The sequence below is a fragment of the Clupea harengus genome, chromosome 1 (assembly GCF_900700415.2).
Source record: "Clupea harengus chromosome 1, Ch_v2.0.2, whole genome shotgun sequence".
In the NCBI taxonomy this organism is placed as follows: domain Eukaryota; kingdom Metazoa; phylum Chordata; class Actinopteri; order Clupeiformes; family Clupeidae; genus Clupea; species Clupea harengus.
In genome coordinates this window covers 6600808-6614676 of record NC_045152.1, presented here as the reverse complement: position 1 = coordinate 6614676, position 13869 = coordinate 6600808, and the positions used below count along the sequence as shown (strand labels likewise).

The 13869-nt window shown below is 44.6% G+C and overlaps 1 protein-coding gene across 2 annotated transcripts in view; it reads left to right on the top strand.

Moving 5' to 3' along the window:
• The first annotated feature begins 3753 nt into the window (after nucleotides 1–3753).
• Nucleotides 3754–13869, top strand: part of arhgdig (Rho GDP dissociation inhibitor (GDI) gamma) — a 30259-nt gene continuing 20143 nt past the window's right edge. The window contains exon 1 of one of the 2 annotated variants that reach the window (XM_012827242.3): nucleotides 3754–4077. Coding sequence is in view for 1 of the 2 variants with exons in the window: in XM_031565892.2 (XP_031421752.1) it covers nucleotides 10166–10238 (73 nt within the window). In the remaining variant the exon portion in view is untranslated. Of the gene's footprint in view, nucleotides 4078–9953; nucleotides 10239–13869 lie in introns of those variants that run through there. The other variant, XM_031565892.2, reaches the window with a different exon arrangement.

Sequence of the window (13869 nt, the reverse complement as noted above, 5' to 3'; positions counted from 1 at the left end):
AGGGCTAAAGCCTGTCCAGAGCACTCCAATCTACTCTACGTGCCGGCAGACAGGTCCACAGGTGACATCGCTGTGTAGGGCCGAGCGAAGGTGTGAGGAACACTGCCGTGGCTCATTAGTCTCGAAGGAAGTAAGAAGGAAAACACAGAGGCCTCGGGCGCTCTGTTTATGTGAACGTGTGCTTGTTTAGAACGTAAGGAACAGAGGCATAAACATATGTATTCATTTTTTATATCTTTATTTCACAAAAATGATTTAGAAACGTTAGTTGACCTTGAATTAGAAACACCAGTGTACCTTGAATGAATAGTATTCATCCATCAAGACAAAGCATAATCTAGTATGATTTGTTTATCTAACACTAGCACAAAGGTTAAAAAAAAGTCCTATATTTCATGAGAGGTAGTAGATTGGCAGTTATAAAATGGCAAATCACCCCTACTCCGGCTCATAAAAGTCATCACCCCTTTCTAATCAATCATGTTTACAAACATCACATACACGTACAAGGTTGGAGGGCGTATGTTAAACAACAGGCCAGTTCAAATAGGGAGAACACAAAATGAATTATTACGCAGGGACTCTGGTCTGGAGTTGTAATAGGAAAAAAGCATTTTATATTCCAGATACCAGATGTGATAAAGGCTTGCTGTAATGCACACACACACCTGCTTGTGTGCTTTTGTTATGGCTCAACAATGGCATCATGGATTGTCTATCCAGCATTATTTATATTGAGCTTACAATTTCCTCAGAGTATACAAGAAGTGTGATGAGCGATGTGATGAGCGTCTACTGTGTGTGTGTTCTGCACGTTTGAATGTGTGTTTGTTTTTGTGAAGATGCGTCTAGTGTTCTCCCTTCATCTGTCTGCATGTGCACCTAGCCCATACCTGCACCACTGCATGTGTGTTTCTGTGCATCCCCCTGTGTGTTCTGTGACTGCAAAAAGAGCCTGGGCTATCATGTCTGTCTGTCTCAGTAGATGTGCATCCTCCTCTGTGTACTATGTGACTGGAGAAAGAGCCTGGGCTATCATGTCTGTCTGTCCCCAGACCAGGGGGAGCAGGGTGAAGGTGCTGTGAGGTGGGAGCGGAGCGGTGCAGTCAGGGTCGGCTCAGCTCCGTGTCAGATCTCAGATGAAGCCAAACTGGGCCAGCTTGTGGACTCTCTTAACCTTAGGCAGACCCTGGGATTAGACCACACAACACATCTACTCCAGGTTCATTCCTAAATCCTGATCAATGGACCGATATGCCACCTGTGGCACAACCTACTGTGGATTACTTTGTAGCATAGACCAAGAATTAAATGATGAATGAATGAAAAAGCCAGGTAATAAGACAGTCAGGTGTAAACTACACACCTTTTGTGGAAACAGTGGCACGATATTCCATCATAACTTTGTAATAGTTGTGTCTTTGGTGTCTTTGTTATTACAGCAGACAAAAAGTACAATTATTGAAATGGTATCCTGATGGGTGAAAATGGGTTGTGTGTTGAAACACGTTTTATTAGAAGGATTGAATATTATAATTTTTTTTTTTTTAAAGAAGCGTCCAGGCAGTGTAAGCACATGAAAAAGTCCATAACAGGCTTATATTTGAGTGAATAGTTTTATTGTGGAGTTAAATGTCCAAAGATGTTGGCAAAACCTCTCCATTTAGGTTGCTGTCTCACATCATGTGAATGAGAAGTAATAGATGTGATGTCCCTGCTGAAGACCGGGGGGCGTCTCTCTAACGTGCTTATGGCTAATTCCCGCGCGGCAGTGAAAATGTGATTGACCGTGTTTGAGCCAGGCTTTCGGCATAGATCACATTACGACCAGCTGCAGACAACAGCAGATGCCTTTGTGTGACGAGGCAAAGCATCAGGGGCCAAATACAGAGCAACCCTGATTTGAAGGAGCTGGAGTCTGCATCCGGCACCAACCTCGTTATCAGCAACATGAATGACATGCTCCCATTCATAAAAAGGAGTCTGAACATGGCTCAGCCAGGACTGGCCATATGCCACGCGTATGTGCATATTAGTTTAGAGAGCTCTAAATACCAGCACACACTCAGGCTGTTAACTGGTTTATTGAAGAGGTGGCTCTGCGTTTCCTCTCCTCCTCAAAGAGAAATAGAATGTACTGTGCTTCATTTCAATACTCTAACAACGGACGTATTAACAGTATAGGTGAATGGTGTCACACTAATATTTCATACTTATGTCAACAGTTAAATCAGGGGAAGTAGCTGGAATGAATACTTGATAAATAGCAGTGTACTGATGGCTCAAGACACAAGGTTTTATAAGATAAGATAAACTTGTATTAATCTTTTATGAATAATAAACAATAACAAAAGACTGACTTGATTTTCCATGTTCTCCTTTATAAACAAAGACACAGTGTTTTAAACTCCTCTATACTGACTTAAAAACACAGGCAGTCAGAGTATATTGCCTGAATGCTGTATTAGAAGTTGAAAAGCCATTGTTGCACTCAGTCATAATAACACACATTCATGACATTCATTAGAATTTTACACAGTATCCAAAAATACTGCCAATTCATACGTATGTCAATTAAATTGAATGAAATTGTATTTATATAGCCCCAGTAACCGCTGAAATTGTCTCTAGGCAATTTACAAAGCTCAGAGCCTGAACCCTAGATAGCAAGCACTAAAGGCGACTGGGGCAAGATAAAACTCCCTTTGAAAAGGAAGAAGCCTTAAGCAGAATATCAGCTCAAAGGGGGGTCTGCTTGGGGCCGGGCAGGTGGAGAGTAAGGAGGAGGGGGGGGGGGGGGGGGGGGGGGGGGGGGAAGAGGGAATCAGAAGCAAGCGGATGGATTCATACTCGTATCCGAGGATATAACATATAAGCACATAGGTGGCATATGTACGTGACACATATGATTCCAAGAAACATAGAGTAAGATATATAGGCTACATGAAATACACAGTGCATACAAATAGAGAGAGCCAGCATTGCAAGTGTTGGTTGTAGAACAGCTTAGTGGGTATACAGTGTCCCCATAAGATGACTATTATAAGGATATGCAGAGCAATGAAGCATGTATGTGTGTATATGCACTCTCTAATTTAGCTGCATCTTCCCTTCTCTTTTACAGTTGAACAGTATAGGCCTACAGTTTGGCTGGGCTGAGGTTTGATGGGAGAGGTGATGAGGAGAGCAAGGGCTGGAGTGTGTGTGTGTGTGGGGGGGGGGGGGCAGGATTGGGTGTTTTAAAGCCCCGTGCCCTGAGGCACCAGCCGTTCCTCTCCTCCTTTTATGTCAAGCCATCCCCCCCGTTTCATGTTCCGGGTCTTGAGATATGCCAGAGACTATAGCGCTCACCGTTATTCGTTTTACTGCCCTTCACGCTTCTCTTGTCCTTATATTTGTCCACGACCCTTCATGCATGTTTCATTACACTACATTGCATTTGCAGGGGAAGCATGAGTGAGCTAAACGTGTTTGGCGGTCTTTAACTCGTCTTTAACTAAGTTCTTCCAGCTGAAAAAAATAAATGAGCCTTGTGACTATTGTTGCCAAACAGATGACTTGGACCACAATTAAACGAAATAAGCTACTTATGGTTGAACTACTTGTGAAGGAAAATATTGTAGGCTAATACGAAATACACCGCTTAGGGTGGTGAAATATGGTAACAGTCACCGCTTTCTCTCTCTCCCTCTTTCTCCGCTAGATAGCAGCACTTCATTTAAAATGAATGTGCTCTTCAGCCACCCTCACAGGAGGTCATTCAGTTGAAATAATAACTTCTACTTTATCATTAGAAAACAATATTTATGTCAAATAGCCGTATGTGGAAAGGGGTTTAGGATAATGAGATTCGGGTTAGTATGGAGGACGATGAGGCTATTTAAAGAGTTGGATGTAATAAGCTGAGAAGATCAGCTTCACTTCGACTTTTGATGCGATACAAGAGAAACTGTCAGATGAGTTTGAAAAGTTGAAGACGTGTAACGCCCAGACTGCTCTTAACTAGCCAACTTCCTGCATCCTCGTAAACCGCACTCGATCTGACAAGCACCAGCAGTCACATACATCAACTTGAAGGTAAGCCGCATCAGAAATAAATTCCGACAGATTTAGAATTGGGTTATATTAATATGCACTCTTTCACTTTAAGTGCACTGTTAACTGTACGCATTTTCACTCATTTTCCAGTTTGAAGTGGAAAGGTAGGCTATCAAAAAAGACTAACCTGTTACGTTGAAGAACATAGGTTGACTTGCAAATAGAACCATCGATAACCTCAGGATTTTGCCTTAAATTGTATTTATTTATTTTTTGGTATTCAGAGGTTTTTACCTTATCTTATAGCTGTTGAAATTCTCATGCGATTAAAGCTACTGAAACACTCTTCGCAACTGTTGCAATCAAGGCTCAAGTTGGCAGAGTGGAACATTTTCTTGAGAATGCCTTAGGTGTTTACACCAAACTAGAAGATTTGGTATGAAGTTGATATTTTGATTGTGTTGATATTTTGATTCGATTTTGATGCTATTTTATTTTAACATATCCTTTTAAAAATATTTAAGAGATAATAAATATGATCCCTCGCCCCTCGTATGTTAATCATTGCTTGAGGCTGAGGGTGAACATGCTCTGCCATCTAAAACCACATCCTCTGCAAAGCAAGTAAATGACAAAGGCTTTAGGCTTGTGGGTATGTGTGTGTGTGTGTGTGTGAGAGAGAGAGAGAGAGAGAGAGAGTGTATGTGAACATGTGTGTCTGTATGCATGGATATGTTGTGCTAATGCGGGTGTGCCTGAATGAGTTCCTGATGTATGAGCTGGAATAATTTCACAGAATTGTGGAGGAACGGTGACTTTTTTTCAATCGAGCGTTGTGACATTGAAAAATGGCCAAAAATATGCAGTGCTATCCATTCACGCAGAGCTCTAGTAAATCATTGTATCAAGACAAGTGGTTTTCAAATGAGACTGCATTGCTGTAAGACAAATTGGTCAGACTGTTTTATTTCTCTGGAAAAGAATCCATTAGTTACCACCTCAATATTCTTGCTTAATGCATAACTAAAGATCAATTCAGGCCATTTCCTTGATTGCCATGTATGGTTATGAGTCACAGTCACACATGCCATTTCTAGGTCACAAGTAATGCATTCAAGACGCTCTCTTTCTGCTATGCTTCACCCTCCGTTCTTCCTTCTGTTTCGCGCCTCGTGGATGCTCTTGTTTCTTATGGCAAGCATTAACATACACAAAAACAGTAGTTAAATATCGTATTCTGGTTTGATCAAAGACTCTCCTTTGACTCCACCTAGGCTCCGCCCTTTGGCAGCCTGAGGTGTGTGTGTCTCTTTCTTCTCAGCGACAGGAAGCTTAGACACAGCACTTGTCGGTCATAAGTGTCTTTGAAATGAGTTTTCATCAGAAATAAAGGAATCACCAGTAAGAGGAGCTGGGTGACCTTTTGTTCTGCTTGGCTATTAATTAGCACCCTTCATGCATACGTTTGTCAAAGTGTAAATGAGGTTGTGCTCAATGTGGTTGGTTAGTATCCTGTTCCTCTCCTGCTTGCACCTTCTCAGGATGTCCTCTGCTCTGCATCACATGAACACAGCAAGCACAATATCAATTCCAGCTTCCTATGTAGCATCTGCTTTGGATTGGCACACACGTTTTGAAACCCTTATGGAGACATTTGAAATGGCATGTGTTAATGCAGAGATCCAGGCAGGAGGGCAAGAGAATAAAGTCGATAAATATGGAGTTATGAGATGATTATGACTGACATGTCGACACTAACCACTGACTAATTCTCCTCACATGTTTTACATTGCATCTGCAGTACTAAGGTGTGGCTGATTTATTTAGCTTCATAATCGTCATGGTCTTTGTGACCAAACTGCAATACACCAGAAATGTTTCTGATTTACAGTATTAACACATTTACAGTGATTTACAGCAATGTGACAATGTATCTGGGTTTCCAGCACCCGTGCATCAAGCTGGCCCTGTCTCAATCAGTCCTGCTTTATTAGTTCTTTTACGAAACTTATATTCAGCATGTAAAATCTTCATAAAATGTTGAAATGAACAGCTTTGACGAGCAGGAGCATAAGTGTAGGATCCCTAGCCTTTTCTGCCATTGATTTCTCAGAGGGCTGTTAAAATGATGAGCGATCTGTAAAGTTGGTTTTATACAGACACGCTTTAAAGAGCTGCAGAACCTTGGGAAAATGTTATTGACGCCTCCGGGCCACAAGTCCGACTGCGACGGAAGACAAACATTGTGGTATCAAGGCCTGTTCCTGTTTCAGCGGCACATAAATCACATCGTATATGAAACACCGGGCGCCATTGCGGGAAGAAAACGGCCCAGTAGGCGAGGCAGTAACAAGGGGTCAGTTTCTCATAGTCTCGGGGGTCGGCTGGTTCTCTTATTCCATTTCGTCTGCCGCAGTTTCATCAGAGCGCCCACCGCAACAAACAAACAAACGCCTCCTGCGATAAACAAACACCCTCGGCACACACAAGCAAACAGTTGTCACGTGACGTGGACTTCTGTAAGGCCCTAGTGTGCTTGCACTGTTTTTTTCCCCATAGCTATAGTGTGGCTATTCAAACAGCCGTCTGCCTGGTCCAGAAAAAGCGGACATGGTGGCCATTTCTGGCAAGGCCTGATAAACAGGGTGTCTGTCCATTGATTGATTGTATTAGACGCTCACTTCCACTGAAGGCTTCTTTCCTTGCCTGATATGGGTCTGTCTAATGTCTCTCGGCTGGTGAGGTGAACAAGCAGGAGTCAGATGAAACAGATTCTAGTAAGATTCTACTCTGGGATCTGTTGTCAATGTGGGCATCAAGATTAGCAAGGAAGTACGTGTTTATACCTCACACACGTGTATTATACGAACCCAATATAAACAACTCGTATCCGTGAATTGTTACATGACCTATTGAAATCGCTGGTTCTTGTTTTTGATATTCTGGAGTTTAGGTTTATGATGCATTGGACAAAACATTTATTTTTCAATGTACATATTGTCACATTTTTGAAAAGCTTCCATCACTTTCATCACTTTGTCTGGTTGTTCATCTGTCCACGATTTCTGTTCTTCTTCTTCTGGAGTACCTTTCTTGTTAAAACAGTTTCCTCTAACTACCAGGATGTCCGCCGTGATATTTCAGTCATGGTGACCCAGAGTTATTTTTTTACATCACACAGCGGTTTCAGTATATATTAAGGCGTCAATAACTCTGTGACTGTTAAAGATACAGGCAGCAGACACAAGGTCCTCTATGAAGTAATGTGTCACAAACAGGTTGTTTGTGATTATTTATTTATTGTTTGCTTGCCGTGCATTAATACAGTAGCACAAGTATTGGTTGTTTCTCTGCATGATTTCCCCTGACATTATAAGTAATCAGTGGTTTCTCTACGATTCCCCTGGAGCATGCTAATGTATATATTTATTCTTTGTAATGTGTGGTAGGGAAAAGATGTAGGCTACTGTCCTACACTGACTGGGGTAGAGTCAGACGTTCATCACTAACATAAGGAACCTACACAATGGTGATCGGTATCACACCTCTAGATGAGGCCTATGTCTAGGATGTACATTTCGGGTTACGGTAGTTCTTGGGGGGTGGAAGATCCAGAGACACCTACCATCTCACCTGATGCAGCTGCACACTTAAAACTCCCTTCAAGGAGAACACAAAATAAACTTGGCCTGCCAGGAAAAAGGTGAAGTTAAGTCTTACTGAGCCGAGGGCTAACTAGCTCTTAAAGGGACAGGACTGAAAATGTTTCCTCCTTATTTGGAAGCAGAAAACAATAGACATGGGGTCCTTTTGACTGTCAAAGTTCTAGAGGATTTTTTGAACCAGTGCCTCTTCCTCTGTGAACGCTGTGGTTGCCTTGCAAATAAAACTCATCTCTTTCTTCCTGTTTGCTCAGGGCCTGGATGCTTTCACTTCCTGTAGGCTTGTCTCTTGTGTCTGCTGTGTTGAAATAGAGTAGCGAAAAGCAATTGTTGTTTCCTCTTACCTAATTCCGTGTTTCAGTAACATATTATTGAACCTGCCATTTATTGGGTTCTCAATTACTCTGATCATTACGGGGTAGTTTGGAATAAGCACACAGATGTATTCTGCTTTTACATTTAGAAGGGCATTACTTGTTGTTAATGCTCGGACTTGACCCTGTGTGCTGTTTCTGGGTTCCCAGAAAGTACACATCCTCCCAGAATAGCCCCCATCCAAATTGAAAGTTGAACTCATTCACCCGTCACGTCCTCAGTGCCCTATGTGGGGTCTGACTCTATAGCTGCTCGTGTGTATTTTTGAGTGCAGCTTGGGGAGAAACTCACTGAAAACCTGACTGCGTGCCAGATTACTAAGTACAGAGTACAGGGAGGACTTATCCACAGGGAGTCGTCTAATGCTCATTATTTCTACGCCATCTAGCCATTGATTTGAGATGAGTCTTCCTCATCCAGCTACCTTTTTCCTTGCAGCAACCAGAGTTGTCTACCACCCCCCCCCCCCATCTTATCTCTCCACCGATGATTTAGCCCTCAGAGAACATGCAGCATCATGTGTATTTATCACAAAGGGCTGAAATGTGAGAGCTGGAAACCAGCTTGTGTGTCTCTGCACAGGAAATGTACTGCAGCACATGCCCACTGCCTGTCTTGCACCTCTTCAGCAAGGTACTATGAACAATTTGCTCTTAAAAAAGGAGCCACACCTTTGATCTCTAAGAGTCAGGAACGGGGGACATGGGCAGCACATCTCTGATCAGGGGTGGGGTCAGTGGTGGGTGGAGGGGTGTAGGGGTGGGTGGAGGGGTGTAGAAAAATCCCAGTACCGATTGGAGCCTGTTGAAAATCAGATTCTGCACACAGCTCAGGGTCAGTACACACACGCCCTTTTGCGCTGCTTTTGCTGCTGTTGCTGCCGAGGCTGAGGCTGCGGCTGCAGTTTTCTGATATGATCCTCCACTGGTGGCCGCATCAGAGGAGCCCGCTGCATCAGAGCACATGCATCAAAAGGGAGGGGCATGCCCGTGTATGCACAAGGGGGGCATCTCCCCGGTAACCTCGCTTCCCATCCACCTTGACAGGTGGATGACCTCAGTGAGTGACAGATAAATGAGGGGAGGGAGAGGAAAGCAGAGCGGGTGGGAGAGGAGGGGGCAGTTTGGTGGTGTCAAGAAACATCTTAATCAGGGAAGGAAGGGCTTTTTTTACCATTTTACTCCTCACTGCGTGTTGATGCTGTTGACGATAAAGGGAGTAGAAAAAGAAAAAAGACAAACGAAAAAGAAAATGAAAAGAAAAGTGTTTTACCTGTGTGTGGTGTATGGATATATTTGCTTGGGGGGGGAATTAAATGCATGAAAAGCTAAAAGCGAGGGATGACGAAAGAGAATAAAGCATTTTCAGAAGAGAATAAAATGACACACACAGTAAGAGAACAGAGCCCAGATAGAGAAGAGGATGGGCAGGGTGGGAGAGATGGAGAAGGAGAGGAGAGGAGAGGAGAGGAGGGGAGAGGAGGGGGGAGAGGGAGAGAAAGGATGAGATCATCGCAGTTGCCTGGCTAGAGTCTGATGGAGCTGGGAGGAGGAGGGCTTGGCTGCCTCTGCCGGTGAATCGATAGTGTCAGTAGACAGCCATACCATTTCCACGTTGCTGCTGGCTCTCTCTCTCCCTCCGTCTCTCTCTCTCCCACTGTTAATCTCTGTCTCTCTCCCCATCATCAGCCGCTGCTGTTGCAGCCATAGCCGGCTGTTGCTAGTGTCCGGTGCAGATAGCCGACAGATCATTTGTTCATTTGCACTCTCACTCTCTGCCTCTCTTACTCTCTCTTTCACTCTCTCTCTCTGCCTTTATCTGTCTCTCCCTCTCGTGCTCTCTCTCTCCCTCCCTCTCTCTCTCTGTCTTCCCCTCTCCCACACCCACCCAGGGATTCTCTCTCTCTCTGTCTCTGTTTGTGTGGCAGGAACAGGAGAATGTCTGCCTGAGAGCTCTGTTCTTTTCTACAAAAAAAGAAAAAACAGCCAGTTTTTTTTGTCTGTCGACTGTGTTTTTTCCCCTTTTCCGGCTTTCCTGATTGTTTTTTTTTTTGTCAACCTGGGAAAAGCTCTCAGGAATTCCTTGGCACAATGCTGGGCACGGACGTGTGTGAGTTTGGCGGTCAGTTTCTAGAGCTGCTCTGGCTCACTGTTTGCTACAGAGGTGAGAAGTTTTTTGTCATTTTTTATTTTTATTTAAAAATTGTATTTTATTTGCACAGCTGGTGTTGTTTTGGCACACTGCGCTGGTTGAATAGATACCTCATACTGATAAATGCATGATCTCTGTTTTAAACACATTGCAAACTTGTTAATCATGAGCAAAGGCACACTGTGGCATTTGGCATGGAGCCAAAGAAATCTGTTAAAGTAGGGGTGGTAAGGGTGTGCTGTGTGTCACAGCTGAAAGTGTGGAACTGGGTTTGTGTTACAGTGACAGTTTTTTCCCCACATCAGTAGTAGAAGTAATACAGACTGCATTTTGTATCGCTACACCAGTCTTCTCATAGATACAGACTTCTTTAAATCTGACCAGAAAGAAATTCAGTTCAAACAAACACAGGTGCCCTGATGGATGGCTATTGATTGCTCGTCCTCTATTCCCTCGGCGGGGAGCGGGGAGCGTGTCGTCATGGTGTGCCTTGTAATTACATGTCAGCGATCCTGTTGAATCAGGGCTTTGCTTTGGCTGCTCCTGTGTGCTGAGCAGAGGGTGTAGCTGAGTGGGCTCGCCTCCTCAACGCTCCTCGCCGCTCCTCGCCGCTCCTCGCCGCTCATCTATGCCGTTGCTGGCTCAGCCGGCTAGTTTCTCAGGCTCACTTTGATGTCAAACGACTGAACATGGAAGTAATGATGCATAAAATATCTGTTTGTGTGTGTGTGTGTGTGTGTGTGTGTGTGTGTGTGTGTGTGTGTGTGTGTGTGTGTGTGTGTGAATGTGTGTGTGTGTGTGTGTGTGTGTGTGTGTGTGTGTGTGTGAATGTGTGTGTGTGTGTGTGTGTGTGTGTGTGTGTGTGTGTGTGTGTGTGTGTGTGTTTGTGTGTGTGTGAATGTGTGTGTGTGTGTGTGTGTGTGTGTGTGTGTGTGTGTGTGTGTGTGAATGTGTGTGTGTGTGTGGGTCCAGGTGAATGTTTGTGTGCGTGATGTGTAGGTGTGAATATGTTGCTGGCACAAGTGATAGCAGGTTAGTGTTTGTCTGAGATGCCAGGCATTTGTATGGTTGTAGGTGAGTGTTGTGCAGGTTTGTGTGTTTATGAGCTTGTGTGTTTTTGTGTGTATTGTAGATGTATGCACATCTACAGTGTGCTGTGTCTAAGTGTGTGTGTATGTGTGTGCGCGCGCGCGTGTGTGTGTGCATGTGTGTGTAAGTGCAAAATTCACATCATCAGTAGCACAAATTTGTGTGCATTTGCATACCTGTGTCTGAGGGTGTGTATGCAGATGCTTGTGTGTGTTTATGTGTGGGCATGTGTTCCTGAGTGTGTGTGTTTCTGGCTGAGTGTGTGTGCATCTGGCTGCGTGTGTGTGTGTGTGTGTGTGTGTGTGTGTGTGTGTTTCTGTCCCCTATATTACCTACCCTGCTGTTATCTGGGGCTGAGGGGGTTGTAAGTGGAGATAAGGCGTGCGTGTGTGCTCAAGAAGGGCATGTGGCGCTGGTGGGGGAGACCCCATGAATATTGCAGGTCTCCTCAGCCTGGCTCCTGGCTCCAGGCTCCTGACTCAGGCGGCGGGGAGCAGCGGGGGGCAGCGGGGGGCCGCGGGGGGCTGCAGATGGCGTGGGCTGCCCTGGTCTTGGCCACGGTTTCCCCTCCCTGTCCCCACATGCCTCCTGCAGGTGGCAGCCAGATAAGACCCCCCGAGATAGCTCAGACTCCTCACGACTCAAGCAGCTGCCCTTCCCTTCTCTTTTACTCTCTCTCTCTCTCTCTCTCTCTCTCTCTCTCTCTCTCTCTTTCACTTTCTGTTATATGTCTATAGCTCACTCTGTTGCTCTCTGGCTGCCTTTTACTCCCATTTTTATTCTCTCTCTTTCCTCTACCTCTCTCTTTCTCTTTCTCTTTTCTGTCACTCCCATGCTTCTCTCCATCTCTCCCTCCCTCCCTTTCTCTGCTCTGCTCTCCCTTGCTCTTTGTGCCTTGCGGTGTGTGCACCATGGCTCGGGTGGCTGGCTGGGGAGGATGTTGATGGATGTCTCCACGTCAGCAGCCTGACACATGTTAGAGGGAGTAAATCAATTAGACTGCATGTAGCCTCCGCCAAACCTTCAAAAGCTGACATGTTTGTGTCCCCTGGAGGAGCGAAGCATTGTGTGATTGCGTGCATGAACCCCCTTTGGATTCCTCTGATCACAGACAGTATGACTGTCTCCCCCCATCTGTGCTTACTGTAATGGACTTGTCTCTCCCTCCAAGATGCAGGTGTCAGATGTAGACTGTATAGTCGAGAAAAGCAACAGAAATGCTAAAGAGAATGCTCGCGATCAATATCTGCCTTTGCATATCAGAGTTTCACTCTACTTTGTAACAAATGTATTCTTGTTTCTGCAGTCGTAGCATTTATTTTCTTGGTGTCAGATTAACCTGCTTGCCTGCTATGATATCAGACTGAGCGGCTGTCTGTTGGTAGATAGGCGTATTGAAGGATAGCCAAAGGAGACTCCAGCAGGAGAAGCATTGGCGTCTTCTGTAAATCTGACTCAATTCACAGAGAGACAAATCACACCAAGCACTTTATCAGTGGCTGTGAAGAGCTCGGGAGAAAAGCACCTGGGATCAAAGAAAGACCAGAGACAATGGGCCAGAAGCTTTATCATAAGGTCCTTATGATGGTGCTAAATCACTGCTAACACATAGGATCATATCCCTCAAAACCATCAGATCTCTGAGGTACTCACTAGTTGGCCAGCAGATTATTGATGATGAATCGGTGGTACCTTTAGACTGTTATGTGTAGATGAATTGGTGTTGATGAATCAGTACCTTTAGACTGTTATGTGTAGATGAATTGGTGTTGATGAATCAGTACCTTTAGACTGTTATGTGTAGATGAATTGGTGGTACCTTTAGACTGGTATGTGTTGCTTTTGGTGTAGTGCCAATGCCTTCAGCATTGCATTTAGAGGGTTCCTTCATCCTTTGGATGGAACATTATAGTAATTACATTATAGTAGTATAGCTAGTAAGCCTGTGAACTTGGCTGCTTGTTTAATCACGCACACAAACACACACTCACAATTTTATATAAATACATATATATGTAATTGTGCTAATATATGTCCCTATGAAATGTGTTGATTTGAAACTGTTTCTGTGAGGGGAGGAAGGGATATGGAGTACCAGTGCACTTGCTGGGGTACCAGCTGTGGTCATAGAGTAATCTAGCGTGCCTCACAAACTCTGCTGACCCGTGCAAATATGTCGAGCGGGGGCCTCAAACCAGCCTGCTCTTTGAGCGTTTGATCGAAGCGGGAGCCCTCTTGTTGTTTCCCCATGCCCTCTCTGTCTCGTTAGCACCGCACTGCTACACAGACAGGTGCTTCCCAGAGAGGCAACTGCGTGTTGTCTGTGTTGATGAGGGCTGTGGTGTCGACAGACTCCTGCCCACATCACATCAAAACTTGATGCACGAGAGGGAGCTTATGTTCATGTGTTTTTGTGTGTGTGACACAGAGAGAGAGTGTGTGTGTGTGTGTGTGTACGTTGACTTTGAAGTTCGACTGACACACTTTAATCACCACCAACCCTCCCCCTCCCTTCATCCCTCTCTCCGCACAAAAGGAGCGACGCCACTGAAGT